Below are 26727 nucleotides of genomic sequence, written 5' to 3' on the forward strand. Positions count from 1 at the left end.
CTCGCGGGCAAGCCGGCGTTAGCGGGATTGCTTTACCCCCTTTCATCAATTATTTTCTGCTTCCACTCTCAACTCAGTGTGCCCGCGAACGAAGTTTTTTGCAATGGCTTCTCTCTCGTCGACCATCAAGGCCGTCCGCCAGCCGGACCCCCGGTATCAAACCCTGGTCCTCTCGGACATCCCCACCCCCACCCTCTCCGGACCCGACGAGCGCCTCATCCGGGTCCGCGCCGCTGCGCCCTGCCGCCACGAGCTCACCTGGGAGCTCAGCACCGCCGATGCCTACACCGACGCTCCGGATGACCGCCTCCGTGTTCCGTGCACCGAGTGCGCCGGCGTCGTGGTGGCCTCCGGCGCTACGGATCCGGACAGTGCCCCGTTCAAGCCTGGCGACGAGGTCTTCTTCCGCATCGAGGTTGGCAACGTCGGGTGCCTGCGGGAGCTGACCGTCGCACGCGTCGCCGAGATGGCCCTCAAGCCGAAGCAGCTCAGTTGGGAGGAGGCGGCGGCGACGCCCTTGAGCGCACTGACGGCGTGGCAGGGCCTGTTCACTCACAGCGAAGGCGTGCTGGACGGGAAGGCGACCCGGGGAGACGAGGAGGCGCGCAAGAAGAACGGCAAGGCCCGGGTGCTCATCACGGGGGCCGGCGGGAGCGTCGGCGGGTGGGCGGTCCAGCTCGCCGCGGCGGCCGGCGTGGGCGGCATCGTCGCGCTGTGCGGGCCGTCCAAGGAGGGCTTCGTGCGCGAGCTGGGCGCGACGGAGACGATCGACTACACGAAGCAGAGCATCGCTGACTGGGCAGCCGCGGACCCGGCCGCGCGGGAGTGCGACCTCGTGCTCGACTGCGTCGGCGGCTCGACGCTGGCCGGGTGCTGGGCGGCCGTCAAGGCGGGCGGCGTCCTGCTCACGGTGTCGCCCAAGGCGGGCGACGCCCTGAACCCGCCGCCGGGCGCCCGGCCCGTGGCCAAGAGCGCGTGGTTCCTCGTCAAGGCGCTGGGCGGCGACCTGACCGAAGTGGCCGCGCTGATGGAGGAGGGCCGGTGCGTGCCGCTCCTGGACAGCGTGTTCGCTTTCGAGGACTACCAGGCAGCGTTTGACAAGCTGGAGGCGGGGACGACCAAGGGGAAGTGCGTGATTCGGATGCCGGAGTGAAGGCAAGGATGTGTTTGCAGGCTGCGTGATACCCTCTCTACTCTACACGTGACTACGGATCAATGAAAAGTTTGTTTCGTCCTTGCGGATGTAGTCCCTCTTGGTCCTGTCGGTGAGAAACTCCTGACTAGCTGTCCAAGATTGAGTGCTGATTTCTCAAGGGGCTTGTACTGAAGATGCCCCCTTCTTCATGCCATCACAAGGTGAAGGCATGGCCAGGTAAAACCTTAATTCTCCTCCTGGCTCGCAGGTTCTGCACTCTCCCACCTCTGCATGGTCTTTTTCCTCTTTTGTGGGCAGGAGAGTGCTGTTGTCTCATGCAACTGAATTGCTTGCAAGTGATGCTTGGAGACAACTCACTCATAGCACTCATGGGTGGCCATGTGGAAGTGGGCTTGTGGATATGATGTTGATGCTGCTGTGAGGTCCTACCTGTTGTTAGCACATGCCTGTCTTTGTAGAGTGTTGCTTGCCTTTCATTGACATTGAGCAGGAATGACACTCCAGGTACAGCCAACTAAAGGTGCTTGTCCTACCAACATCAAAGACACAGAGTGACCACCAAATTCAAATTAGCAGCAAGGTGTTCCAGCCCTGAAATTCCTTGTGCAGGCTGTGGCCCATGGCCACCCACACAGCCAGGCACAGTCACTCCTTAGCTTCCTCAAGCTGAGGATTGACTGTGCCTGGGTGAAGAGGGCCAGGTCAAGGGTGTTGGCCATGTTGTGTGCAGACATCCAGACACCAATGGTGGTGATAATGTAGGCTAGCATGGTCCAGTAGGGCTGTTGGGTCATGGAATCACCTTGCTGTACTGGGCCTGGAAGGTTTGTTCATGGATTTGATCTCCTGCTTGTTCCACTCAAAGTCATCTCAGCATCAACCATTGGGTCCTCAGCAGGTCATCTCTGCCCAGGGCAACACTGGGGGCAGCAGCCATAAGCCAGACTAAAAATGGAACATTCATTACTGAACTCAGCAAAAAATGGGTATCATCAAGAGCTCTCCATGCCTCCTAAGGGAGGCCCTTCTATTGCATACACATACATGATAGATTGTCCTGCAGTTTCACACTTCAAAAATAGCATGTCTGAAGTACCTCCTTCAGGAGCTTCAACAGCTCCTTGTTGGTGGCCATGGCTGATGGCAGGGTGACTTGCATTTAAACTCACAAACAAAATCACTTTTCATAATGACTGGACTTCTCATTTCAAATGAAAACAAGTTCTTGGTTTGCCATAGACAAGGCCATGCCACTTATGGGGGTTATTGACAACAGTTGATATGTGCCCATGGTGACCATCATTGCCACAGCTACAGTTGTCAATTACTGCAAACTGGTAATCACTATATATCATATACCTGCATTCATTACCTCTCTGCACACAATACACAAACATCTCTCTACACATCATTCTACTGTCTTCCCTCTCTACCCCAATTCAACACCAGCCAGCTCTCCTACCCCCTGTGTCACTTGGTCATTTTGGGTTTCAGCTTCCCAAACAAAAATTTACAACAATATTGTCATTGATTTCGTGTTTGTTAATTGTTTTACTGATTGATCCATTGCAGAGATGGCGGATACCTTTGAGTTTGATGACGGCGTGGGAAGCGTGGACTCGGCCGTGGACCCCTTTGCCGATTACCAGCAGCCCTCGAGCGGCTTCGGCTTTGTCGATGACGAGCCCCCCGCCCCCTCTTCATCATCATCGGATCGCGTAGCCTCGTTCGACGAACAGGTCGCCCCCGCGTCCCCGCAGCAGCCGTCGCAGCAGCAGAGCGGTTCGTCGGGCAGCGTCGCTACGACCCAGCAGCAGCAGCAGCTGGAGGATGAGAACTCGCCCCTGCGGGTCTACCAGCGCGAGCAGCAGCAGAAGCTCGCCGAGCGCGAGAAAAAGTCGAGGGAGGAGCACGACAAGGTGCGCGCTGCCGCCAGGGCCGAGATCGACAAGTTCTACGAGGAGAGGCGCCAGAAGCGCGACAAAGCCATCAAGGACAACCGGTACGTCGTGAATACCCCCCCCCACACACGAGCCTTCTTTTCTTGCCCCCTTGGGGGGCGTGTAGCGAGCCGCCATTGCCCCCCCAACGTGGTGCCGTGGGCTGAAAATGCAACGACGACGTCGATGGGGGGGGGCGGACACCAGGGCGGCGCAGGCGGAGACGAAGAAGGACGAGAGCGGAGCGGGCGCTTCGGGCTGGGCGCGTGCCGTGGCCCTCGTCGACCTCAACGCCGGCAAGACCGAAGGAAAGGTGCGTTGTTCGCCCCCTCACCCTCATCCCCTTTGCAGATGCAGGAGCTCACTCCCTGCGTTGACCACCTCACGTGCGTGCGTGCGGGTTCGTCGTCGGGCTGAGCAGGACGTGTCCCGCATGAGGAAGATCCTGCTGGAGGCCAAGCACGGCGCGCTGCCCCTCAAATCCCACTAAACCAGCCACGGCCACGGCGGCGGCGGCCCATCTTCTTCTTCTTCTTCTTCTTCGAGGAGAAAGAGTACCTGGGATGCCCACACGTTTTATTCGTTCTGCAGCAGCACCCGTGTTCATAACAATAACGAGACTGGTTGACACTGCTCCGAGTCTGCGTGTTGTGTTCTGTCAGAGATGTTACGTCGTCGTGGCGGCGGCGGCGGCGTGGTTTCTCATCAGCCGAAGGGGGGTCCACCGCCGAAACCGCCGCCAGCGCCGAAGGGTGTGGTGGTGGAGGTGGGCAGGTGGCGCGGCTGGAGATCGCGAGGGGGGTGCGGGTTGAGCGGGTCGAGGCCGCCGCGTGGTGGGACCGGCCCGAACGGAGACTCGGGGCCGAGCGGAGGCGGCGCCGGCCGCGGCACGAACTCCTGGTCGGGCTCGGGCTCGCCAAAGACCGGGGGCGCAGGTCCCACCGGCGGGTGCAGCAGCGGACCTGTTGGCACGGGCGGCGGCCACAGCGCTGAGGGCTCGCCCAGGGGCGGCGGCTCCTTGTCCTTCTCGAAGTCGCTCGGCGGTTGGCGGTGCGGTTCTGCCATCAGGGATGGGTGGGCCTACGGCTCTCTTTTGCTATCGTAACTGCCTCACTACACTTGGCTCGTGTCACGTACTGCCGCCCGCTGGCCGGCTTGGGTGGCTGGATCTGGGCGAGAATTCCAGGCACCCACCCCATAAATCCGTGGACAACACCACTACGGAACACTACGGCAACAAATCGGTGGATGAACGACTGTGGACAGAGGACGGGAGCGTGTGTGTTGTGTGTGGTCTCACTTCTTGTGGCCGATGGCGCGTAGAAAGGCGCGGCGCTCCTGCTGCTTGCTCTCGTCCTCCACTCCCAGCGGGGAGTAGCCGTCTATGACCTGTGCAAGCAGCAGAAGTGGTGGTGAGACCTCTTCAAACCAAAATAACGAACACGTTGGGGGAGGGGAGGGGTGAAACGCACCCCGAGCACTCCTTTGCCCTGCGCGCTGCGGGCGAGGACGATCTGGCACGGGTTGGCGGTGGCGCAATGGATGGTGACCACCTCCTGCACCGCTTGAATCCGCTTCAGGACGTTGATGGGGTACTGGATCGCTCACGACGGAAGAGCGCCTGTTGGGTCAGCATGACGGTACACACGGAGGGACCACCAAGCATTGCGTGTGTGTGCGCGGAGGTGCGTACCGCATTTCTCATGAAGATGATGAAGCTGTGCCCGGCCCCGATCGCCAACGCTGCCAGGCGGTCAGCACAAAGCTACGACTCACACCCGCGCAGAAAGAAGACCAACAGAGCCCAGAGCTGCGCACCGTTGACCTTGGCCAGCTGCACGAGCTCCTCGCTGTTGCCGTCCCACCGCACCAGCCGATCGCCCGACGCCTCGCAGAACTGGGCACTCACCCCAGTCACACGCATGCACACCGCTGAAGAGAACGCGGCGAGAGGAGGGCGGCGCGTACGGCGAGGCCGAACTCGATGGAGGGAGAGCTGGTGGTGAGGGCCTCGTAGACATCCTCTACGGTCTTGATGAAGTGGGAGGTGCCGAAGATGAAATTCATGTCATCGGGCTTCTGCACTGACACCAAATCGAGCGTGAGCTGTGAGGGAGCACCTGTGTCCGCCATTGCCCGTGCTCTAGAGTGGTTCCTGGCTTGCTTGCCCTCTGGGCGTGCCTCCGGCCCAGGGCCAGGTGGGGCAGCACTTGAGCACCTTGCCCGAAAAACCGCGGACAATCCACGCGTTTCTCACGTGACACCTCACGAGTCTCGAAGACAGGGAAGACAGGCGCCCCAGACCTGCCCTATTACGGTCGAGAACTGGCAGCGCTTAATCCAAGCTCCATGGTGTAGTTGGCAGCATGCGTGATTTTGGTTCACGTGACCCGAGTTCGATTCTCGGTGGGGCTAAAACTGTTTTTGTTGTAATTTGTCCAGAGCCCGAGTGCTTTTCTTCTTGTCTTGTGATTTTTTGGCATTTTAGCAGATGGAGAGCCAAGGAGCCGCTGATGGCCATCTTATGGATGAAGTTGCGGCTGTCGCGCCTGCAGAAGTGGTGAGTGATCCCCCTGTGCCGCAGCAGACCGAAGATGAAAAGTACTGGGCCGCTGTGCGCGAGAATCCGGCCGATTTCTCGTCATGGACGTACCTGTTGCAGCTCGTGGATCACAAGGTACCCTCAATTCCTGCATGCGTCCAGATGATCGATCCCGCCCTTCTAAACGGCATGGCAGGCCGACATCAGCAGCATTCGCGAAGCGTACGATGGCTTCCTGGCCGAGTTCCCTCTTTGCTATGTCTACTGGAAGCGCTATGCCGATCATGAGGCGGCAGCAGGGTCCGCCCAGGACAAGGTGTCGGAAGTCTACCAGCGCTCGTTGGAGGCGTTCCCCTACAGCGTCGATCTGTGGACCTACTACTGCACCTATCTTGCCGAGAGGCTGGCCGATCCCACCCTTGTTCGAAGGTTTGCATTCCCTCTCGCCAAAATCTTGCTCGAGCTTTCTCTTTTCTATTCATGCATGCACTCGATTCCATTTTCAAAATTTCCTTCATTTCGTGGTTTTGCTGATCGGCTTGTTGGTACCCAAGTCGATAGATGTGTGTGTGAATTAACCTAGGCGCGCTAAATTGCCAATGAAGAGGCCTGTGAAGGTAACGAGGTTCGATTTATTGCATTTTTGGCATTCGTCTCATGTATTTCATGCATTCGATTACGCTTTTGCCTATCTCCAGACCCTATTCATCATGATTACTCTTTCGTCTCTGCCCGCTCCAGCTCACCGTGTCTCTTCCCGCGCCGCGCACAGCGTGTTCGAGCGAGCGGTCGAGAAGGTGGGCACCGACTACCTGGCCCAGAGCCTGTGGGACAAGTACCTCGACTACGAGCTCGCACAGAAGGACTTTGCCAACGTCACGCGGCTCTACTCGCGGGTGCTCGCCGTGCCCCTGGACGCGCTCGCCAAGTACTTGGAACGGTACGCCAACAAGATGCGTGACGTCAGCATCATTACACGACCACCACCATCTGCAATCCCGCGTCTGACCAGCTAACATTGAATGGTGAATGGTGGTCTCTACACTTTTCTGGTGCAGATGGAGGGTCTACGCGAGCGCCTACCCGGTGAGCGACATCCTCCCGGCCGAGGAGCTGGAGCAGCTGGCGGTGGAGGAGACTGAAGAAGCCAAGCGAGCGAAGGCCATCGCCTCGCGAGAGGAGGTGTACCAGGCCACGCTGCAGGAGCTGGCCAAGATTCAGCCGTTCGAGAACGTGGTACGCTTTCTTGCGCAGTCGCAGTGTATGTATGTCGCGTGTGTCGTGCCGTGTGTCGTGTGCGGTTGATCCTGACCTGCACCACGTTCTGTCGCGACTAGATCCGGGAGAGGCCCTACTTCCACGTGAAGCCCGTCTCCGAGGAGCTGCTCGACACATGGCACCGATACCTCACCTTCCAAGAGGCCGAAGGCAACGCCGCCCGGACCGTCAAACTCTACGAGCGCTGCCTGGTGCCCTGCGTACGCCCGACTCTGGAGCTCAGCGAGTCCTTCAGCGAAACGCACTTCTGAAAAAACTGATTGACCGACTGTGTCGTCGTGTGTGTGTGTGTGTGTGTGTGTGTGTGTGCAGTGTAACTACGTTATCTACTGGCGGAGGTATGCGCGATTCGTGGAGGAGGCGCTGGGCGCCGAGGAGGCTGTCCGCGTGTGGGAGCGGGCCACCGGTAAGCTCCTCAAGCGCCGACCAGAGCCCTTCCTCGACTTTGCGCTCTTCCGGGAGGCGCACGGCCAGGTCGACGAGGCGCGCGAGCTCTTCAAGCACGTCCTCGGTTTCGGTAATAGCCCACCTCGACCCGCCGACACACACACCACACACACAACTAAAGTTGTTACGGTGTATCTGGATATCCAGCTCCCGGCCACGCGGAAGCGACGCTCAGGTATGCGCAGCTGGAGCAGAGGCAGCAGAACTTTGACGGCGTGAACAGCATTCTCGAGGCGGCGACGGAGAGCCCCACATCGGAGGCGGTCGGCGCCTTCCTGGCCATGCACCACGCGCGCATCGTCGACCGCGCCGCACACGACGCCGCCAAGGCGCGCGGCATCTACGACCGCGCCCTGGAGCGCTACCCGAGCAACAAGAACCTGTGGCTCGCCGCCATCGATTTTGAGCTCGACCAGAGCGGACGACGTATTTCGGAGGCGGAGGAGGCCAGCGACGCGGTGCGATTTGCGCGGGTCGTCGCCCTCTACCAGCGAGCAACCGGCGACGCCTCGCTCCTGCCGGAGGATGACAAGCTGGAGCTGTGGCAGAACTACCTCGAGACCGTGCACGCGTTCGCCCCTCGCGTCGACATGTACGCGCTCCTCCTCCTCGAACCTGTCTTCTGGCCGATTTTGTTTGTCGCTCACGTTTTAATGGTTGTGGCTTGTTGTTTGCGTTAGTGTGCGCGAGGCGTCGAGCGCGTTCTTCAAGGCGTTCCCGTCGGGCAGGGTCAAGAGCAAGAAGAGGAGGCACGACGAGGAGGCCGACGCCAGCGCACACAAGAAGCTGTCGCGTCCCGCCGCCGTTCTTCCGTCGCCAGTCGGACCCGTGCCCACCCCTGCTGTTGCCGCACCTTACGTACGCCCTGCTTTTTTCAGTTTCGCTTTCGCTTCCAGTTCATTTCCGTGAGCAATGTGGTCGATGCTGTGAGATGGTTGTGGCTCATCAAATGTCGTGTGTGTGTGTGTGTGTGTGTGGTGCGTGAGCTTTAGGGCCAGGGCATGGGCTACGGCATGGGCGCGTACGGAGCGCCGGCAGCTGCGGGCGGCTACGGCGGCTATGGCGCGTACCCGCAGGCGGGTGGCTACGGTGCCTGGCCCCAACAGCCCCAGGCCGGCTACGCGGCAGCGGCACCGCAGCAGCAGCAGCAGGCCTATCCCGGCTACTCGGGCTACTACTGACGCTCCGTGCCGTCACGCTCTGCAAAGCACAACACAACAAGTAGACAAGATTTATTTGTCCTGTTTTTTTATTTATTTTCTGATTGCGCACAAAAGCTGCAGCCAGCGGGCGAAGAGGTGGCTGCTTCTTCCGCACAACGACGGACCGAAAGGGTGGCGTAGACTTCTCGCTCTTCGCCTCCGTTCTTCTCTCCATCATCTGTCTGGAATCACGGGTATTGTCATAGACAATTTGTGAAGATGACCGACGCGCAGAAGAGGCTCAATGTGTTCCCCACCCGAATGTACTAATCCCCCCCCAATCCCGGCCCGCAATTTCGAAGCCGCATTGGATCGAAAAAAAAGATTAGCGGCACTTGCTCACACCCGGATGCAGGACGCTTCAGCTCATGAAGGGTAAGCTGAAGGGCGCGCAGAGGGGTCACGATCTTCTCAAGAAGAAGGCCGACGCCCTGGCCATGCGCTTCCGCGTCATTCTCAAGAACATCAAAAAGGTTCGCCATTCGCCCTCCCCCAGGCGCCGCACGCGCAATCTGACAGTCCAAATCTACGCGAATTGCATGTAAATTCGTAGAACAAAGCGGCCATGGGTGCCATCATGAGGAAGGCCCACCTGTCGCTCGCCTCTGCCAAGTATGCCGCCGGTGAATTCAGGTGCGTTCCGCCTTCCCATGCTTGGCGCGCCTTGATCAGCGATTATACCTGGCTGGCCCATCGTTTTGTGTAGAGGGCGTCGTAACCCGTGGTTTGTTCTCATCTCTCTACTTTTTTCTTGATCGTTCGTTCGTTGCGTTCTTCCACAGCACGTCGGTGATCGAGAACGTCACACAGGCCACGTTCAAGGTCAAGCTCGACGAGGACAACGTGGCTGGTGTGCACTTGCCCATCTTCAAGAACTACGCCGACATCTCCAACTTGCGTACGCCTCCTCTTCTCCCTCTCTACGCGATCCTGCCACACCCGCGACAAACGGCTCACCTCACCTCGCTTCGCTTCCCTCTTTCTTCTCCTCCTCTTCTACGCTTGCGGCTGCATGGTGGCGTTCGACATCGTGCAGCGAAGGAGCTGCACGGTCTCGGCAGGGGTGGTCAGCAGGTGCGGGAGGCCCGCGAGACCTACATCAAGGCCCTCGACGCCCTCGTCGAGCTGGCCTCGCTCCAGGTCCCTCTCCCCATCGACCCCACTGCACAGCACATTCGCGATCGGCGGCGCAATGGCACATGGACTGACGATGGACACCAACACAGACGGCCTTCATGACGTTGGACGAGGTGATCAAGATCACCAACCGTCGTGTGAACGCCATCGAGTACGTGGTGCTGCCCCGTATCGACAACACCATCAAGTACATCATGTCGGAGCTCGACGAAGGCGAGAGGGAGGAGTTCTACAGACTCAAGATGATTCAGAAGAAGAAGGAACAGAGGAAGAAGGCCGCCGCCGCCGCCAAGGGCGTGGACGTCGAAGGTACTGCGCATCTGCTTTTCTTTTCTTTTCTCTCCCATTACCCTTAGTTTTCTAATTCTATTTTTCCCCTCCCGCCTTGCAGACGAGGTGCCCTACCAGCAGCAGATCGAGCAGCCCTCGGACTTGACCAACGAGGCCAGGGATCCCGACCTTTTGTTCGCCGACTAAGTCTGCACTCGAGCGCTCTCTGTCTGTCCCTCTCGTCCCTCTCCGCACCACCAACAATTTCAATGGACATTGAACTGCATCAGCCCCCGTGGTGTTGCGGCTCTTGCTGTACACGTGCTTCTTCTCCCCACTTCCTGGTCACGGCGCCGCAACCATGGCCTTCTTGTTGCACCGTCTTGTTTCAATTTTACATCCTGTTCCAGGAAAACAAAACAACCCTCCTTTACATTTCAAGAGGGGGAAGGAGCAAGGATGGGAGTCAAGGATCTGTGGCAGCTGCTTGCCCCTGCCGGCCGCTACTCCTCCCTCGAGAGCCTCAAGCACAAGCGAATTGCCATAGGTACGCTGTGCATGTCAATCTCTGATTAGGACTTCAAACCCCCCCCCCACTGGTGGTGGATGCAAAAAGCTCTTTTTGCATCTATTTATGCACGAGTGTGGTGCCACTTGGGCTGGGGTGTGGTGCAGACACGTCCATATGGCTGGTGCAGTTTGGGGCACTCACGGACGACCGCACCGGCAAGGCCATCCCCTTCGCCCAGCTGCGGGGCCTCTTCCACCGCATATGCAAGCTCCTCTTCTTCGGCATCAAACCCGGTACACGTGACGTGCTTGCACACCTCTGCCGCACCTCTTCCTTCCTCCTCTGTTCGTGCTGACTGACCGTCGCGAGGCCAGTGTTCGTGTTCGACGGCGGCGTGCCCGTGCTCAAGCGCCGAACGATGGTGCGGCGCAAACAATTGCGCGCTCGTTGCCGCACTCGCTGACTCGACACACACACACACACATGACATAGGCGGCGAGGCAGCGACAACGGGACGCGCAGACGGAGAAGAATGTGACGAAGGTCGCCGAGCGCCTGCTGCAGCAAACTCTGGGCGAGGCCCGCTACAAGGAGCTGCTCGAGCAGAGCAAGAGCAACCGCCACAAGAAGCGAAAGGCGCGGGATCAAGCGACGCCTCACGGCCCTGGTTCGCACGCCGGCAAGAAGCCCAAGGAATCCGATGCGTGGTCGTCGTTATCACCATCAACGACAACCTCGCCAACCAAAACATCGACGAACACCGAGAGAGTAAATGATGACGGCGACGACGATGACGTGATCGAGTGGGAGGGTCCCACGAGCGACGACAGCAACTACTTCTCGCAGCAGCAGCCACAGCCGGAGACTGCGAGTTCGGCCAAGCCCGAGCTTGACGCGCAGGTCATCGAGATACTTCGCGCCCTGGGCATCGATGTCGACGTGTATGAACCCCTCTTGTCTCGCACGCGCGCTTGGGTGCTAAACTTGTTTTGGTGTCGTTGCGTTCGTCACCGGTGTGTGTCGTTGTGTGTCGTGTGGTGCAGCTATGCGTCGCTGCCCAAGGGCATCCAGGTGGAGATCATGTCCAACGCCAGGGGCCTCGAAAAGCACCTCTCCACCAGCGCCGCGCCTTCGCACACCGAAGCCATATCCCTTACACCACTTCCCCCTGTCAAAGTTTCAGTTTCGGTTTCGGTTTCAGTTTCACTTTCGTTTGTTGTGTTGTGTTGTGTTCGTTTGTGTTGGTCGTTTCCTTGACCTACGGGTCGCACTCGCCGGAGAAGTTCTCGGAGCACCAGATGCTGAACCTCATCAAGACCGGCCGCCTCAATCGCAAGATGCACCATCTCGTACGTTGATTGCTTGCGCTCCGCCTCCTTCTTGGCCTGGCCTGGCTTTCGCCACTCACGTGTGGCGCTGGCGGCGGTCGTTAAGAGGGCCAACGTCGAGGCGACCAACCGGCAGATGATCGCGTCCGACGCCGATCGCGAATTCCTCCTCATCAAGACCGCTCCCGCCTCCCAGCAGGTTTCGCCTTGTCCTCTCCGCCACCCATCACCTTCACCCATCACCGTCATCCCCGCAACTTTCTTTCTTTCTTTCTTTCTTCCTCCTCTCTTCTCTCTTTGTTGAACACGACCTGCAGGCTCAGAAGAACGAAGAAAACGAAGAGGAGAACGAAGAAGATGAAGCGGGGAGCGGAGGGTTCCTCGTGGACGACGACGACGAAGGCGATGATGAGGTGGTGGCGGTCCAATCTCGAGAACGAGCGCAGCGGCCTCCACTGGAGCAGAACAAAGAGAGTTCTGCGGGCGGATTTTTGGTGGAGGACGAAGATGAGGATTTCGACGATCGCGTGCGTCGAGGAGGAGGTCTCCAATCTCGAGCGCGAGAAGTCGGCGAAGCCGAGGAAGAGCTCCTGGGTGCGGGCGGCGGCTTCGTCGAAGAAAGCGAAGACGACGAGCAACTGGAAAACGAAGCGCGAGGCGGTACGCCCGTGAGGACAGTTCTTCGAGAGAGAGAAGGAGAGATGAGAAGGGCAAACAGAAGCTGCGCGATGACGACGACGGCGACGAAGAAGAAGGCGCCATGCGGCCTAGCTTCGAGCAGGTGCCGATGAGCTTTGACCAGCACCAGCACCAGCAGCACTTCGACGACGAAGACGAAGACCCGCTCATTCCGCGACGGAAGCGCATGGAGCGGCAGCGTTCGGCGTCGGCAATGATCGTCGACGCGCCCAGTGAATGGGGGAGCCACCAGACGCGGGCGAAGACGAAGTCGAAGACGCCCAGCTCCAGCGGGCTCTGGAGCTGTCGCTCCTCGAGACCACCACCGAGGCCGCCACCCGGACGGCGCCGACGATGGCGACGACGGACAAAAGCGAAAGCGGGCCGTGGAAGAGCGAAAGCGAAAGCGAAGCCGCGAGACCAAAGCGAAAGGGGGAGGAGCTCGAGGAGGAGGAACTTCGTCGGGCGCTCGAGCTGTCCCTGGCCGAGGAGCAAGAGGCGGCGCGCCGACGAGCCGGCGGCTCCGAAAAGGAGGTGGTGGTGATACTCGACGACGATGACGGCGGCAACGACGGTGACGACGGCCGAGGGAAAGAAAATCGAAAAGAAGAAGACGATGATGACGACGAAGAGGAGGAGCTGTTCGTGCGGGTGGAGATGGACGAGGCGGGGTCCAATCCCTTCGACGAAATATTTGGGGTCGGGCGGGCACCTGAGGCGGACCCGCGGCCCGCGGCCGCTCAGAAGAACGAAGAAGACAAGCGAAGGATGGGCAGGGACGATCTCGAAATCGACGGCAACGACGAAGACGACATCGAAGTCGAATGGGAGGCGGTCGAGGTGGGTTCGCCGGCCATCCGCGAAGAAGAAGAAAAAGAAAAAGAAGAGAAGCGCGATAAGGGAAAGGAGAAGGTGGTCGACGACAGCAACGCGTGGCACACGGCCATCGTGGTCGATGACGATGACAACGACGACGACGACGATGGCGTGAAGCCGACGGACGCGAGCCTGTCGTACGACGACGACGAGGCGCTCGCCATGCTGCTGCAGCGTCAGGAGGAAGAGAACGCCATGTCGGCCGCGCGATTGGGCGACAACGACGGCAACGCAGGAGGAGGAGGACGAGGACGAGGCCGGGGCGGCGATCAAGCGTCAGTTCTTCGAGGAGATGGGGATGGTGGGGGCCAAGGCCGGGCGGACGCCGGACGACGTCGAGCGCGAGATGGGGCGCGAGGCCCTCGCCCTCTCCCGCCAGGCCCGCAACACCACCTCGTCCCTCACCCACGACGCCCTCACCGACTGCATCGTGCGCACCCTCGCCCGCCGTCGTTCGTATTCGTGTGTCGTTGTGTGCGGTGTGTGTTTCTGTGTGTGTCATTGTGTGCGGTTTGTGTTTCGGAGTCACCACTCATGGTGTCGAGTGTCGTTGTGTGTGTGTTGTGTGTGTGTGTGTGTGTGTGTGTCTTGTCACCAGGCGATGCTGCAGCTGTTTGGCATTCCGTACGTGGTGGCGCCGATGGAGGCCGAGGCGCAGTGCGGGTTCCTCGACAACGCGGGCCTCGTGCACGGCGTCATCACCGAAGACAGCGACATCTTCCTCGTCGGCGGCCAAACCGTCTACCGCAACGTACGCCCCCCCGCTTTCCCTCTTGTGCCCCTATGACGTGTCGTCATTGACAACCAACCCTGTGTGCGTGCGCGTTGTGTGCGGTGGTGCGTGTGCGGTCACGTTTGGGTGGGCGCAGGTGTTCAGCAAGCGCCGGCAGGTCGAGGTGTACACGATGGGCGACATCAAGACGCACCTGGCGCTGGACCGCGAGAAGCTCATCGCGCTCGCGCTCCTCCTGGGCAGCGACTACACCGAGGGGGTGCGCGGGGTGGGCGTGGCGACGGCGATGGAGATCATCGGCCTCTTCGACAGCCTCGACGACTTCAAGGCCTGGTGGCAGCGCCCGAGCCACGAACACGACGACGACGACGACCCCACCGATCCTCACGCCGACGCCAAGAAGCGACTCGTACGCCTCCCACTCTCTCACTCATGCGTGTCGTTGGTCGTGTCGTGTCGTGGCACACACCGTGTTGACGCGTGTGTGGGGGCGCGCGCAGGGGTGGCTGCGGACGAAGGTGACGCTGCGAGAGGACTTTCCGAGCGGGGCCGTGGCGGAGGCCTACCGCCACCCGCAGGTCGACGACTCGCAGGAGCGGTTCGAGTGGGGCCTGCCGGACCTCGACGGGCTGCGCCGGTTCGCGCAGGCCAAGATGGGCTGGCCCGACGACAAGGTCGACGAACTGGTCCTGCCCCTCCTCCAGCGCCAGGCCGAGGCCGAGCACGCCGCCGCCGCCGCCGCGGGCGATGGCAGCCAGGCGGGCGGCGACCTGCAGACGGCCATCAGCGACTTCTTCAGCTCCAACCGCCGCCTCAACCCCAAAATCAAGAGGTAACCAACATTCGCGTGTGTGTGTGCGTGTGCGATTGATGGATTGATTTCGTTTTGTGGGATGTACGGCAGTGCGCGTGTGCAGAATGCGGTGCTGAGGATGCTGGGGCGCGAGCCAACGGAAATGGAGACGCAGAACAAAACGAAAGCGAAAACGGCGGGGGCGGCCAAGAAGGAGGTGGTGGTGCTGCAGCCCCGCAACACGGTGGTCAAGCGCCGGGCGCCCTCGCCCACCAGCACCAGCACCACCACCAGCAAGAAGAAGAAGAAGAAGAACAAGAAGGGGGAGGAGAAGCAAAAGAAGGAAAGCGACAACAGCGAGAAGGCCGAAGAAGAAGGCGATGATGACGACGACGACGACGCGGGAGTGGAGGCGATGAGCGTGACCGAACTCAAAGCCGAGCTGAGGAAGCGCGGGCAGCGGGTGACGGGGCGCAAGGAGGAGCTGGTGCGGCGGCTCAAGGAGGCCCTGCGGCGCGAACGCGAGTGGAACGACGAGCGCAGGCGAAAGCAGGCGGAGGCCGAGGCTGAGCAAACGCCGGCGGTGGAGGAGGGCGAGGAGAAGACCGCGGTGGCGCACCACCACCACGACGACGCGATGGACGCGGAGGCGGTGGATGATGACGCCAAGTCCCGGAGTGGAGAACGAAGGGAGGAGGAAGCAGAGGTGGGCGTGGTGGTGGTGGGCGAGGGCGAGGGCGGAGCAGAAGAAGCGGAGGAGAAGAAGCAAAAAGAGGAACCCGAGAACGAGGAGGTGGGCAAAGAAGCAGTGACAGCGGCGCCCAAGAAGCGCAAGCGTATGATCGTGATCCCGTGATGATGTCTGCCTGCTGTGCCGGCGTGCCAGAAACAACAAGAGATGCATCATTAGCATCATTACCGCAGCACCACCAGCGACCTCTCTTCCCAAGTACCATCTTCCCGTCGTAGTTACGCCCCCCCCCCATCGGCAGTGGTGGACATTCTGTACACATAAAAGTTGCACGTGGCCCACACTAGTCGGCCTCGGCTTCGAGCTGCTCTTCGAAGTTGATGGGTTCAGCGTCGTCGTTCTCGTCCTCGTCGGTGAGCTCGCACAGATCGGCCTGCTGCTGGTTGAGGTACTCCATGTACACGTCGTACTCTGCGCGTGGCCAATTTATATATTCGTCAGCCAAGTACAGCCAAGTACAGTCCACCAACCAATCGCGCACGAACGAGACGAGACGAGAAGAGACGAGGGGCGTACGAAGGGGAGACTGTCTGGTGTTGAGGGCCTGGCGGTGGAAGCGCCCGTCCTGCAGGTACAGCACCCGATCCGCGTAGCACTCCAGATCCGGGTTGTGCGTCACCTGCACCGCACGCGTGACATGAATTGAGCAGCGCAGCGCATGATGATGCCAATGGTAATGGTGGATGGTGGATGGTGGTGGTACCATGAGGCAGGTGGTCTTGAGCTTTTGGTTGATGGAGAGCAGGAGGTCCATCACCTGGATCGTGTTCTTCGTGTCGAGATCGCCCGTGGGCTCGTCGAGCAGTAGGATCACCGGCTCATTGGCCAGCGCACGCGCGATCGCCCTAATATTTCATTGATTGTATGAGGATTTATATTATATTATATTATATATAAATATCGCCACCGCGTGCGTGAAGTGTGGGCGTACACTCTCTGCTGTTCACCACCGGACAGCTCCGAAGGCTGGATTTCCGGGAACGCGAAGCAGGCGACGAGAAGAACGGCGCAACCATGTCAGCGTGTGTCGTGTGTGTCGTGTGTGTCGTGTGGTACCAAATGCTGCTCTCTGTCCCGCAGGCCAACGACTGTCAAGAGAGGGAGGGGATGGTTGAGTTGCAGTGGCCACGCGAATACGGAAGTGGTGTGCGTGTGCGGTGTGTGTTGTGGTGCGGTGTGTGCGGTCGTGCGTTGGTGCGTTGGTGCGTGGTGGTGGTGAGTACGAGCGAGAAGGTCGCGGGTGCGCTTCTTGCACTGCTTGGCGGAGAGCTTGCCGAGGATGGTCATGGGCAGCTCCACATTCTCGTAGGCCGACATGGTGGCCAGCAGGTTGAACGTCTGGAACACGAACCCTGCGCGCGTTTGTGAGCCCTCCCCCTCGCGCAGCGCGTGCCGTGCGTGCCATGTCTCGTCCGTCCGTGCGTGTCGCGTGTCGCGTGTCGTGTGTGCGTCGTGTGTCGTGTGTCGTGTGTCGAGTGTCGAGTGTCGAGTGTCGTGTGTGTCGTGTGTGTCGTGTGTGTCGTGTGTCTACCGATCTTCTCGAGTCGGAGCATGGCGAGGAAGTTGTCGTCGGACTTGGCCGTGATCGGGGTCCCCAGCAACTCTTTGATGGCAATGCAACCGCGGGTGTAGAGAAGGGGCGATGGTTGGTCGAGTAGCGCGGCCGGTTGGAAAAACAACAAAAGAATGGCGGGGGCGGGGGCGGGGCTGTACCGATGGTGCCGCCGGTGGGCTTGTCGATGGTGCCCAGGATGTTCATCATCGTCGTCTTGCCGCCGCCCGACGGGCCGCGCAGCATCACGAACTCGCCCCTGCGCGCGTTCGCCGACATCATCAACAACATCAGCGTCGTCGTCGTTATCGCGGGAAAGGAACAGAAGAAGAAGAACGAGAGCTCTTCTTCTTCTTCTTCATTTTCGTTTCGTGCGTACCTACGAATGGGGTAGAACTCGGAGCCGGGAGCGAGGTGGATGTCGTGGAGGGCCTTCACCACGTCCTGCCGCCCCTCGATGCTGTAGTCTACACTCGCACACAAGCACAATTATTATTTATTATTATTTACTATTTATTTTATGAATTATTAGTAATTATTATTCATTTCTATTATTTAGGAATGATGAATTATTATTTGTGTAGAGGCAAATAATTAAAAATAAAAATAAAGGGGGGCGTTGGTACGTTTGCTGAGGTGGCGAACGGTGATGACGGGGTCGCCGAGAGGTTTGCGCACCATGGCGAGCAGGGGCAGCCCATCCGAGTCCAGCGCCACCTCTTCGTCCTCTTCAAACCGTCGCCCGCTCACTCGTTCCTCATCGTGACTCATTCTTTCTGTTTTTTCGGATCGATCCTGCCCTGCCGCCAACGATTATAAAGATGCGAGACGAAGAAGATGGGAGACAGAACGCACCGGCTGCTTCGCTCTGATCAAAAGGTGACGACACGCGACGCCACAGCTGCTCCCTCTGAATACCTCGCGCCCGGGTGGAATGTCGCTGCTTGCCGGCTGGTCAACCCGCGCATACCTCAAATATTCATTCGCTTTCGGCCCATTTCGTAACTCCGACAGGGGTATTTTCCGGTCGTTTCTCTTCCTCCAGGCCTCGTAGTGTCGCTCTAGCGGTCGCTGGCGTCGCTGCCTCCCTCGTGTCCGTGCTCACCCGCGCGTGCTGCTGGGTAGTCGTCGTGGTGGTGGTGGTCGCGCTGCTGGTGCATGCCGCGCAAGAGGCCTCGAGTCCTCTTTCCCGCACGGGTGGACGGCGCTCAATTTCTGCAGGTCGGTCAACGTGCGTGTCGTGGCGTGTCCTCTGGTCTGGTCTGGTCTGGTCTGGTCTCCAGAGTGAGCAGAGTACGTCACCGGTGCAGGCCTCCTCAGTGGTGGTAGGAGGGGAGGGAGTCATCGATGCGCGCGGTCCACGCCGCCAGACCGCCGGCGAGGTTGTATACTCGGTCGAACCCGATGGCCCGCAGCTGCTGCGTCACCAGGTGGCTGCGCTGGCCCAGGTGACACACCACCACCACCTGTGCTGGTCGCCGTTGTTGTTGATGTTGTTGGAGGTTTGGCTGTGGTTAGGAGGTCTCATCACCGCCGCCACCAGCAGCGCGCGTGTAGCGGCGGCCCGCACCTCATCGGCGATGAAGGGCCGCAGCTCGTGCAGGCGCTGGCCCAGCTGGCCCATGGGGATGTGCACGAAGTAGAACCCTTCGTCGCGGCCTCGTCGAGCTACGGGCACCTCTGCTCTGGAGGCGCACGACCTCTTCCACTTCGTAGCCGATTTCGAGCCGCTCCCCACGACCAGCGCGTGGCATCCACTTCTTCCTCTTCTCGTCCTCTTCCTGGCGTGGCTCTGTCGATTGTGGCTTGTTGCACTCTGCCGCGTTCACGAGCTGCAGTTGGTGAGCATCTTGAAACTGGAGCTGCCCGGTCTGTTCGAGATGTCGTCGCAGATCGCACATTCGCCGCTCAAATGACTCGCGCACGTCGAGTAGCAGCAATCGCTGCTTCCCATCCTGGGCACGATCTTTTCTTTGACTACCGCCAGCATCCCCTGGCTGCCAGTCGCTGTGCGAGCTCCTCCACCTCCATCACCGCCGTGGGCTCCATTCCATTCGATCGTGGAAAAGGAGAGAAACTCTTCCGCGATTGCTGTCATTCCAACACACAAGCCGACAACGCGTTCAAGTCGAGTCGTGCTGGCACACTTGAACCCGGAGGCGTAGAAACAAAGGATGAAGATCTATGCACAAGTGCTGGGCACAGCGACGGGAGATTCCACCCCAACGCTGCTCATTTTCTTCGATCAGAAGCGATTTCTCTTCAACTGCGGAGAGGGCACCCAGCGTTTTTGCACCGAACACAAGGCACGTACACTGTTACGCGCCCCATCCTGATGAAATGATGATTTCGAAAGAATCTCATCATAATAAATCGCTACACAGATCCGCTTGGCCCGGATCAAGGACATCTTTTTGACTCGCCTCCACTGGGAGAACACTGGCGGTCTGCCGGGTACGTCACACGCGGCCTGGTGTGTCGTGCTTTCATCCATGTCTCTGTCTCTGTGTTGCGTTTCCTCCTCCACCACCTCCACCTTTTGTTCACCACGGGTGTTGTGTGCATTTTGAGTGCAGGCGCGCTGCTGACGGTGGCCGATGCGTTGCAGCACATGCCCGGTCCGCAGAGCATCTCCATCTACGGCCCGCGCCACACGCGCAACTTCATCACCAGCCTCCGCTACTTCATCAACAGGTGATCAATCATCACCATGAGCGTTTGATGTAGCCAAGCGCTCACGTGAGTCGTCATTCTGCGCATACCGCACACGCCGCACACACGGCACACGCACACGCCGCGCGCACACGCAGGAAGCACATGGTACTGAACGCGCGCGAGTTCGTGGAGGACGCGGCCCATCCCGAGGCGACGGTGTTCGACGACGGCAACCTGCGCATCGCCGCCGTGGAGCTCGTCCTCCCCTCGGAGCCCGCCACGCTCGCCCCGTGCCGCTCGGTGGCCCCGCCGGCGCCGGCGCGCCCCCAGCCTGCTGACGTCGACAGTGTCGACACCGCCGACGCGGCCAAAGGGAAAGAGAAAGAGGAGGAGGTGAAGGAGAAGGAAGAAGAGAAAGGCAAGGAAAAGCGAAAGGAAAGCGAAGTCGAGCTGGAGAAGGAGAAGGCGGCCATGGCCAGCGAGGCGGTCGAGGCCGGGGCGGCGGCGGCCGCGGGGAATCGGAAGAGAAAGTCGCGAGGCGGTCCGCACCAGTGGGTGTTCTCGTCGGTGGCCGACTCGCCGGCCTACGACCGGGGCGACCGGTCGTCGAGCATCGTGCTCGCTCACGACGTCGGCCGAATGGCCAAGGCCACAGCTACGACCGCCGACGACGACGACGGAGCGAGCTCGCCCTCCGCGCACGCGCCCCTGCGAAAACGTACCAAATGTATTAATCGCGTATTTATTTTATTTTGCACAGTGGCACGCGTGCGGCCTCCGACTCACTCGTGTCGTGTGTGTGCGTCGTGTGTCGTGTCGTGTGTCGATGGGCAGCAGGGGGCCATGATGACGAGGCGACGGGTCGAGTGGCGCCGCTGGTGGAGCGAAACGGAGGTCCGTCGACGGCGGTGGTGTGCTACATCTGCCGATCGCCCGACCTCCCCGGCAAGTTCGACCCCAAGCAGGCCAAGGCCCTGGGCGTGCCCTCCGGCCCTCTCTTCGGTACCTGCCACCAAGCGACACTTTCTTTTTATTTATTTATGTTATTGAAATTGTTTCGAGATTGTTTGCCACAACTAAAACTAAATTGGGTTGGGCCAGGCCGGTTGACCAAGGGAGAGACCATCATGATGGCCGACGGCCGGCAGGTGAAGCCCTCGGACTGCATCGGCCCGTCGCGCCCCGGCACCGTGTTCGCGATCGTGCACTGCCCGTCGGAGGCCTACGTCGACGTGCTGGTCCACCACCCGGCCTGGCGCCCCTACACCGGCCCGCAGCCGCAGATCGCCGCCGGCTGCGTGCTCCACATCACGCCCCAGCACGTACTCACCCACAGCGACGCCTACCGCGCCTGGATGCACTCCTTCGGCCCCAACACCCAGGTACGCGTTGACCGTGTGTCGTGTGTGTGTCGCGTGCGTGTCGCGTGCGTCGCGCGTGTCGCGGGAAGCTAATCTCTCTCTCTGTGTGTATGTGTGTGTGTGTGTGTGTGTGCTGTGACAGCACGTGTTGGTGAACGAGCACGCGTGTCCGCAGCGACCGGTGTTCATCGGGGCCACGCGCAACCACCACAAGCTCCACGCGCTCCACCCGGGCATCTTCCCCATGCCCCACATCGACTACAGCGTCCCCACCCTCCCCGGTATGCACCCCCCCCCAACTCACCAAACGCATTCCGTTCATGCCAGCGTTGCTTGGAATGACACGCACGCATTCTTTCTTTCTTTCTTTCTCTGATCATCAGGCGGGCTGCCCAAGAAGGCGGTGGTGGCCGAGCCGCTGCTCAAATTCCTTCTCGCCCCGCCCACAGCCGTCGGTGCGCTTTCCCTCGAGTATGCGTGTTCTTCACCGGGCCGTCACATTATTAACATTCCGTGTGCGTGTGCGTGTGCGTGTGTGCGTGTGCGTGCGTGTGTGCGTGTGCGTGTGCGTCGTCTCATCCCAGGGTTGGACACGAGCGAGGTGTTGAAGCCGATCGACGAGCAGGAGGTGGCGGAGGAGATGGAGAGCAACGAGGAGCTGCGCGAGTCGAGCGCGGTGCTGCGCGCGTGGCTCCGCGCGTTCGAGGGGAGCGAGGCCGCGCTGGCCACCCGACAACGATTCGGCGGGGCGGATCGCCAGCCGGAGGTGGTCTTCCTGGGCACCGGCGCCGCCATCCCCTCCAAGTACCGCAACGGTCCGTCGCCACCCATCAGCCCCAGCCTCGCCACGTCATCCATGCTGACATGTGCGTGTGCGATGGTGTGTGCGCGTGCGGTGTGCGTGCGGTGTGTGTGTGTGTGTGATGTGTGCGTGTGCAGTGTCATCGGTCTACGTGTCGGTGCCGTCGTTCGGGGGCTGTTGATGGACTCCGGCGAGGGCAGCTTCGGGCAGCTCGCCCGCCGATTCGGCACCGAGCGCGCCCTGCGCGTGGTGGCCGAGCTGCAGGTGGTGCTCATCTCGCACATGCACGCCGACCACCACCTGGGCCTGCTTCGCATTCTCGCCATTCGCCAGGAGCTCATCGCTGCGTCCCGATGGAATTCAAAGAAGCCTGAAACGTCCGAGGCCGAGGCCGAGGAAGAGGAGGCGCTGGTGGTGGTGGGTCCGCCGGCGCTGAAGGAGTGGCTGGACGAGTACTCGTCCCAGATCGAGCGGCTGGCCTACCGCTTCGTGCCCTGCCACGCCCTCAACCAGCCGCAGCACCCCGTCCGGTACCTCTCTCGCGCCTCGCCTACACACGGCCATGGATGCTTACGTGTCGTGTGTGCGGCGTGGGGGGGGGTGGCGTGTGGCGTGTGGCGTGTGTCGTGTGGCGTGTGTCGTGTGTCGTGCGGTGTGTGTCGTGTGTCGTAGGGGTCATCTGGAGAGGTCCCTGGGGCTGGTGGAGGTGCATAGCACGGAGGTGGTCCACTGCCCGTTCGCCTACGGCTTTGCCCTCACGCACCAGTCCGGCTGGAAGATCGTCTACTCTGGTACCGCCCCCGCCCTCCGACCACACGACGCAGGTTTCCGGGGCCGAATGTTTTTCTAATCGGGCGGTGGTGCGCGACGCAGGGGACACGCGCCCGTGTGCGCAGCTGGCGGAGGTGGGGCGCGGCGCGACGCTGCTGATCCACGAGGCCACGTTCGAGGACGCCATGGCCGACGAGGCCGTCGCCAAATACCACTCCACCACCACCGAGGCCCTCTCCTCCGGCGCCGAGTACGTCTCTCTTCCCCCCGTCGTGTTTCGTGTCGTTGGTCGTGTCGTGTCGTGTCTTCGCGCTCACGAATCAACAACACGTGTGCGTGCAGGATGGGGGCCGAGTTCGTGGCGATGTTCCACTTCAGCCAGAGGTACCCCAAGATTCCGGTGGTGGAGTCGAGCGCCGCGGAGCACATGGGCATCGCCTTCGACCTCATGTCGACGCCGCTCCACCTCCTGCCCGTGCTGCCCCACCTCCTGCCGCCGCTCCGCGCCCTCTTCACGAGGAAGCCGACGACGGCGACGACGAGGAGGCCGCCGCCGCCGCCACCAAGTCATAAGTTCTTTTTCTCTTCGTACATCACACCTTTGGGCTTCATTGATGGAAAGGGTTCGAGAGTGTTGTGTAAAAGTATAATAAAAATAAAAATGAATGAATGAATGAATGAATGAACACATTGAAGAGAGCTCAGGGCCACACGGCGGGCGGCTCGTGGCCCTCCTCGTCGTCATCGGTGGCGGTGGCGGCGGCAACGGTGGTGGTCCCGACGTCGGCGATGTCGTGGGTGGACCGGACCTTGCAATGTACATACATGCGGGTGGGTTCGTCGAGCACGAAGCTGGGCGAACCGCCGGGACGCCGCAAGTGGTCGTGCCGTGCCACCACCTCCAGTCACGCGTCCTTGGAGAGGTTGAGGAAGGACTCGATCGTCTGCTTGAGGGACTCGGCGTGGATGGGCTTCGAGATGTACCCGTCCATGCCGCCCTCGAGGCACTTCTCTCGATAGCCCTGGATGGCGTGCGCGGTCATGGCGACGATCGGCGTGTGGCCCTTGCCCTGCCGCTTCTCGAGCTCGCGGATCTTGGCCGTCGCCTCGAAGCCGCCCATCTCCGGCATCTGGACGTCCATGAGGATCAGGTCGAACCGATGCCCGCGAGCCGCCTCGACCGCCTTCCGTCCGTTGTCTGCCAGCGTCACCGCATAGCCAAACCTTTCCAACAATCTGCCATCATCGACCACACAAACGACGTCAGGCCCCAAAAAGCAACCAACAAGAAGCCCAAGAGAAGAGGAGGAGGAGCTGTGTGCGTACCTGATGGCAAGCTTCTGATTGACGACGTTGTCCTCGGCGAGAAGGATCTTCTGCTTGGGCTTGCCCTGCACGGTGAGGAGCGGCGAGCCCCCGGCGGTGGTGTCGCTGCCGGTGGAGGCCATGTGGATGGGCTCCTTCTCGAAGGGCTTGAGCAGGGCGTAGAGAAGCTCGCTCTGACCCACCGGCTTGTTGAGGTAGGCACACATGGGCGGACACGAGTGCTGGCTCAGTATGTCTGCATTGCACGAAGAACACGGTCAGTATTGTGCGTGTCGTGTTGTTATGTTGTTGTGTTGTGTCTCTTGTGCGGTCGTACCACGCTTGGAGGTGGTGGGTGAGAGCATGAGGATGATCATCGTCTCCTTGGTGATGATTCGGTTCTCGGTGAACTGCGCGACGGTGAGGCCTTCGAGGTCGTCCGGGATCTGCGAGACGAGCAGCACATACTCGAAGGGCTTCTGTGCGAGCGACGACTCAGCGAAGAGCTCGGTGGCCTCGTGCACGGTGTCGACCAGCACGGGCTCCATCTGCCAGTGTAGGAGCATCTGGGAGAGGATGCGGCGCGAGGTGATGTTGGCGTCGACCAGCAGCACGCGGCGGCTCGAGAGGATGGCCGTCTGCTGCTTCTGGTGCGGCGACTCGTCGCGGCCCAGGCCGAACGTGGCCGTGAAGTGGAACAGACTGCCCTTGTCCGGGACGCTCTCGGCCGTGAGTTTACCCTGCGCGCGAAGGAGGAAAAGCATAAGCTTAGCAGGTGGAGAGCAACAAAGCGTCAAAGAAGCGAGTGAGCGAGAGAGAGAGAGAGAAATAGAGTGGAGAATGGCAATCCAGGGATGATGGATCGGTGTGGGATATTCACCGGTGCAGTTTCCCCTACCTGCATGAGCTGCACGAGGCGCGTGGAGATGGTGAGACCGAGGCCGGTACCACCGTACTTGCGGGTGATGGACCCGTCGGCCTGCGAGAAGGCCTCGAAGATGACGGAGAGCTTGTCGGCGGGGATGCCGATGCCCGTGTCGCGCACGGCAAAATGGAGGACGACCGAGTCGGCGTTCCTCTGCTGCATCTGCACCGAGAGGACGACCTCGCCCTTGGACGTGAACTTGATAGCGTTGCCCACTAAACGAGGTCGGAGTCAGGCAATGAACAACAGCAATAACAAGAAGCCGGAAAGAAGGAAGGAAAGAAAGAAGAGCGACGCGGGTACCTAGGTTGATGATGACCTGCCGCAGTCGCACGGGATCACCGACCAGCTTGTCGGGCAGTGTGGGCTCGATATCGCTCAGAAGCTCGATGCCCTTCTCATGGGCCTTGAGCGCCAGCGCCTTGAGCGTGTCGCCCAGGGTCTCGTGAAGCGACATATCTGCACGTGTGTTGTCGGTGAGCAAAAACGCGAAAACAAGTACTGAAACGGCATTGGAGCGAAGTGTGGCGGTGCGCGTACCGATGTGCTCAATGTCGAGCTTACCGGCCTCAATCTTGGAGAAATCGAGGATGTCGTTGATGATGGTGAGCAGACCCAGCGCCGAGGAGTGCACCAGCTTCAGGTAGTCGCGCTGCTCGGAGCTCAGCTGAGTGTCCAGCGCCAGCTCGGTCATACCGATGATACCGTTCTGGAAAGTTAAAGGTGAGAAGACAAGCGCTTGGCGTGCGGCTTTTCGACAGAACTGGGCGTACCATGGGCGTTCGGATCTCGTGTGACATGTTGGCCATGAACTCGGTCTTGGCCCTGTTGGCTTCGTTGGCGAGCGCGGTCTTGATGAGCATCTCCTTGAGCGTGCAGATCATCTCGTTGATTATAGTCTTCAGGGTGTTCATCTCTCCGTAGGCCTCGACGGTGATGAAACGGGTGAAGTCGCCCTTGGTCACGGCTCGCGCCACCTCGGCAATGGCTCGCACCTGTGCGCATACACAACAGCAATCGTCAGGTGGTGCGGGACCGTAGAAGGCGAGCTCAAAAAGCACAAGAAAAGCGTCTGTACCTGATTGGTCAAGTTGGCCGCCATGGTGTTCACGTTGGTCGTAAGGTCCTCCCAGATACCGGAGACGCCCTTGACCTGCGCCTGGCCGCCGAGCTTGCCCTCTGTGCCGACCTCGCGAGCGACTCGAGTCACCTCCGACGCGAACGTGTTGAGCTGATCCACCATGGTGTTGATTGTCGACTTGAGCTCGAGGATCTCGCCCTTGGCGTCGGCCGTCATCTTCTTCGACAGATCGCCCTTCGCCACGGCCGTCGTCACTTGCGCGATGGCGCGCACTTGACCCGTGAGGTTGGCCGCCATGGTGTTCACGTTGTACGTGAGGTCCTTCCAGATGCCCGATACACCGCGCACGTGGGCCTGGCCGCCGAGCTTGCCCTCCGTGCCGACCTCGCCGGCCACTCGGGTCACCTCCGACGCGAACGAGTTGAGCTGATCCACCATGGTGTTGATCGTGTTCTTCAGCTCGAGGATCTCGCCCTTCACGTCCGTGGTCATCTTCTTCGACAGATCGCCGCGTGCGACAGCCGTCGTCACCTCGGCGATGGCGCGCACTTGGCCCGTGAGGTTGGCCGCCATGGTGTTCACGTTGTCTGTGAGGTCCTTCCACGTGCCGGCGACTCCTCGGCACCATGGCCT

General features: G+C 60.5%; 10 protein-coding genes and 1 pseudogene across 10 annotated transcripts; 6 read left to right on the plus strand and 5 right to left on the minus strand.

The window, feature by feature from the left end:
- Positions 1–103: 103 nt before the first annotated feature.
- Positions 104–1153, plus strand: ACA1_363730 (oxidoreductase, zincbinding dehydrogenase superfamily protein; the record flags this gene model as incomplete). The annotated part of the gene is made up of 1 exon (XM_004335843.1): positions 104–1153. One exon carries the CDS (start codon positions 104–106, stop codon positions 1151–1153), a length of 1050 nt encoding a protein of 349 aa, XP_004335891.1.
- A 1577-nt stretch (positions 1154–2730) lies between these two features.
- On the plus strand, positions 2731–3586 carry ACA1_363740 (uncharacterized protein; the record flags this gene model as incomplete). Its single annotated transcript, XM_004335844.1, has 3 exons — positions 2731–3158; positions 3304–3409; positions 3518–3586. The coding sequence occupies 3 exons, from the start codon at positions 2731–2733 to the stop codon at positions 3584–3586; spliced, it is 603 nt and encodes a 200-aa protein (XP_004335892.1).
- A 215-nt stretch (positions 3587–3801) lies between these two features.
- Positions 3802–4295, minus strand: ACA1_363750 (uncharacterized protein; the record flags this gene model as incomplete). The annotated part of the gene is made up of 2 exons (XM_004335845.1): positions 3802–4058; positions 4181–4295. 2 exons carry the CDS (start codon positions 4293–4295, stop codon positions 3802–3804), a joined length of 372 nt encoding a protein of 123 aa, XP_004335893.1.
- A 97-nt stretch (positions 4296–4392) lies between these two features.
- On the minus strand, positions 4393–5229 carry ACA1_363760 (adenosine specific kinase; the record flags this gene model as incomplete). The annotated part of the gene is made up of 5 exons (XM_004335846.1): positions 4393–4485; positions 4569–4691; positions 4790–4839; positions 4915–4993; positions 5065–5229. The coding sequence occupies 5 exons, from the start codon at positions 5227–5229 to the stop codon at positions 4393–4395; spliced, it is 510 nt and encodes a 169-aa protein (XP_004335894.1).
- Positions 5230–5587: 358 nt separating this feature from the next.
- On the plus strand, positions 5588–8544 carry ACA1_363770 (uncharacterized protein; the record flags this gene model as incomplete). The annotated part of the gene is made up of 9 exons (XM_004335847.1): positions 5588–5773; positions 5835–6067; positions 6411–6578; positions 6697–6874; positions 6976–7116; positions 7229–7433; positions 7511–7955; positions 8044–8221; positions 8356–8544. The coding sequence occupies 9 exons, from the start codon at positions 5588–5590 to the stop codon at positions 8542–8544; spliced, it is 1923 nt and encodes a 640-aa protein (XP_004335895.1).
- A 240-nt stretch (positions 8545–8784) lies between these two features.
- Positions 8785–10179, plus strand: ACA1_363780 (Vtype ATPase, D subunit; the record flags this gene model as incomplete). The annotated part of the gene is made up of 7 exons (XM_004335848.1): positions 8785–8828; positions 8921–9038; positions 9119–9198; positions 9348–9463; positions 9602–9705; positions 9792–10011; positions 10094–10179. The coding sequence occupies 7 exons, from the start codon at positions 8785–8787 to the stop codon at positions 10177–10179; spliced, it is 768 nt and encodes a 255-aa protein (XP_004335896.1).
- Positions 10180–10431: 252 nt separating this feature from the next.
- Positions 10432–15747, plus strand: ACA1_363790 (annotated as a pseudogene).
- Positions 15748–15925: 178 nt separating this feature from the next.
- ACA1_363800 (ABC transporter domain protein) lies at positions 15926–17965 on the minus strand (the record flags this gene model as incomplete). The annotated part of the gene is made up of 10 exons (XM_004335849.1): positions 15926–16053; positions 16159–16261; positions 16346–16487; positions 16574–16608; positions 16699–16730; positions 16866–16994; positions 17174–17245; positions 17356–17453; positions 17574–17661; positions 17821–17965. The coding sequence occupies 10 exons, from the start codon at positions 17963–17965 to the stop codon at positions 15926–15928; spliced, it is 972 nt and encodes a 323-aa protein (XP_004335897.1).
- A 545-nt stretch (positions 17966–18510) lies between these two features.
- On the minus strand, positions 18511–19095 carry ACA1_363810 (uncharacterized protein; the record flags this gene model as incomplete). The annotated part of the gene is given in 3 exon segments (XM_004335850.1): positions 18511–18628; positions 18661–18862; positions 18873–19095. The coding sequence occupies 3 exon segments, from the start codon at positions 19093–19095 to the stop codon at positions 18511–18513; spliced, it is 543 nt and encodes a 180-aa protein (XP_004335898.1).
- A 273-nt stretch (positions 19096–19368) lies between these two features.
- Positions 19369–23356, plus strand: ACA1_363820 (catalytic, putative; the record flags this gene model as incomplete). Its single annotated transcript, XM_004335851.1, has 13 exons — positions 19369–19504; positions 19771–19888; positions 20005–20567; positions 20687–20851; positions 20951–21231; positions 21353–21491; positions 21594–21665; positions 21795–22076; positions 22152–22542; positions 22685–22803; positions 22886–23033; positions 23126–23258; positions 23303–23356. 13 exons carry the CDS (start codon positions 19369–19371, stop codon positions 23354–23356), a joined length of 2601 nt encoding a protein of 866 aa, XP_004335899.1.
- A 128-nt stretch (positions 23357–23484) lies between these two features.
- Positions 23485–26667, minus strand: ACA1_363830 (ATPase/histidine kinase/DNA gyrase B/HSP90 domain protein; the record flags this gene model as incomplete). The annotated part of the gene is made up of 9 exons (XM_004335852.1): positions 23485–23635; positions 23693–24007; positions 24110–24344; positions 24426–24828; positions 24987–25228; positions 25317–25472; positions 25554–25722; positions 25787–26008; positions 26092–26667. The coding sequence occupies 9 exons, from the start codon at positions 26665–26667 to the stop codon at positions 23485–23487; spliced, it is 2469 nt and encodes an 822-aa protein (XP_004335900.1).
- Positions 26668–26727: the final 60 nt, after the last annotated feature.

The sequence above is a fragment of the Acanthamoeba castellanii genome, assembly GCF_000313135.1.
Source record: "Acanthamoeba castellanii str. Neff unplaced genomic scaffold scf7180000084641, whole genome shotgun sequence".
In the NCBI taxonomy this organism is placed as follows: domain Eukaryota; phylum Discosea; order Longamoebia; family Acanthamoebidae; genus Acanthamoeba; species Acanthamoeba castellanii.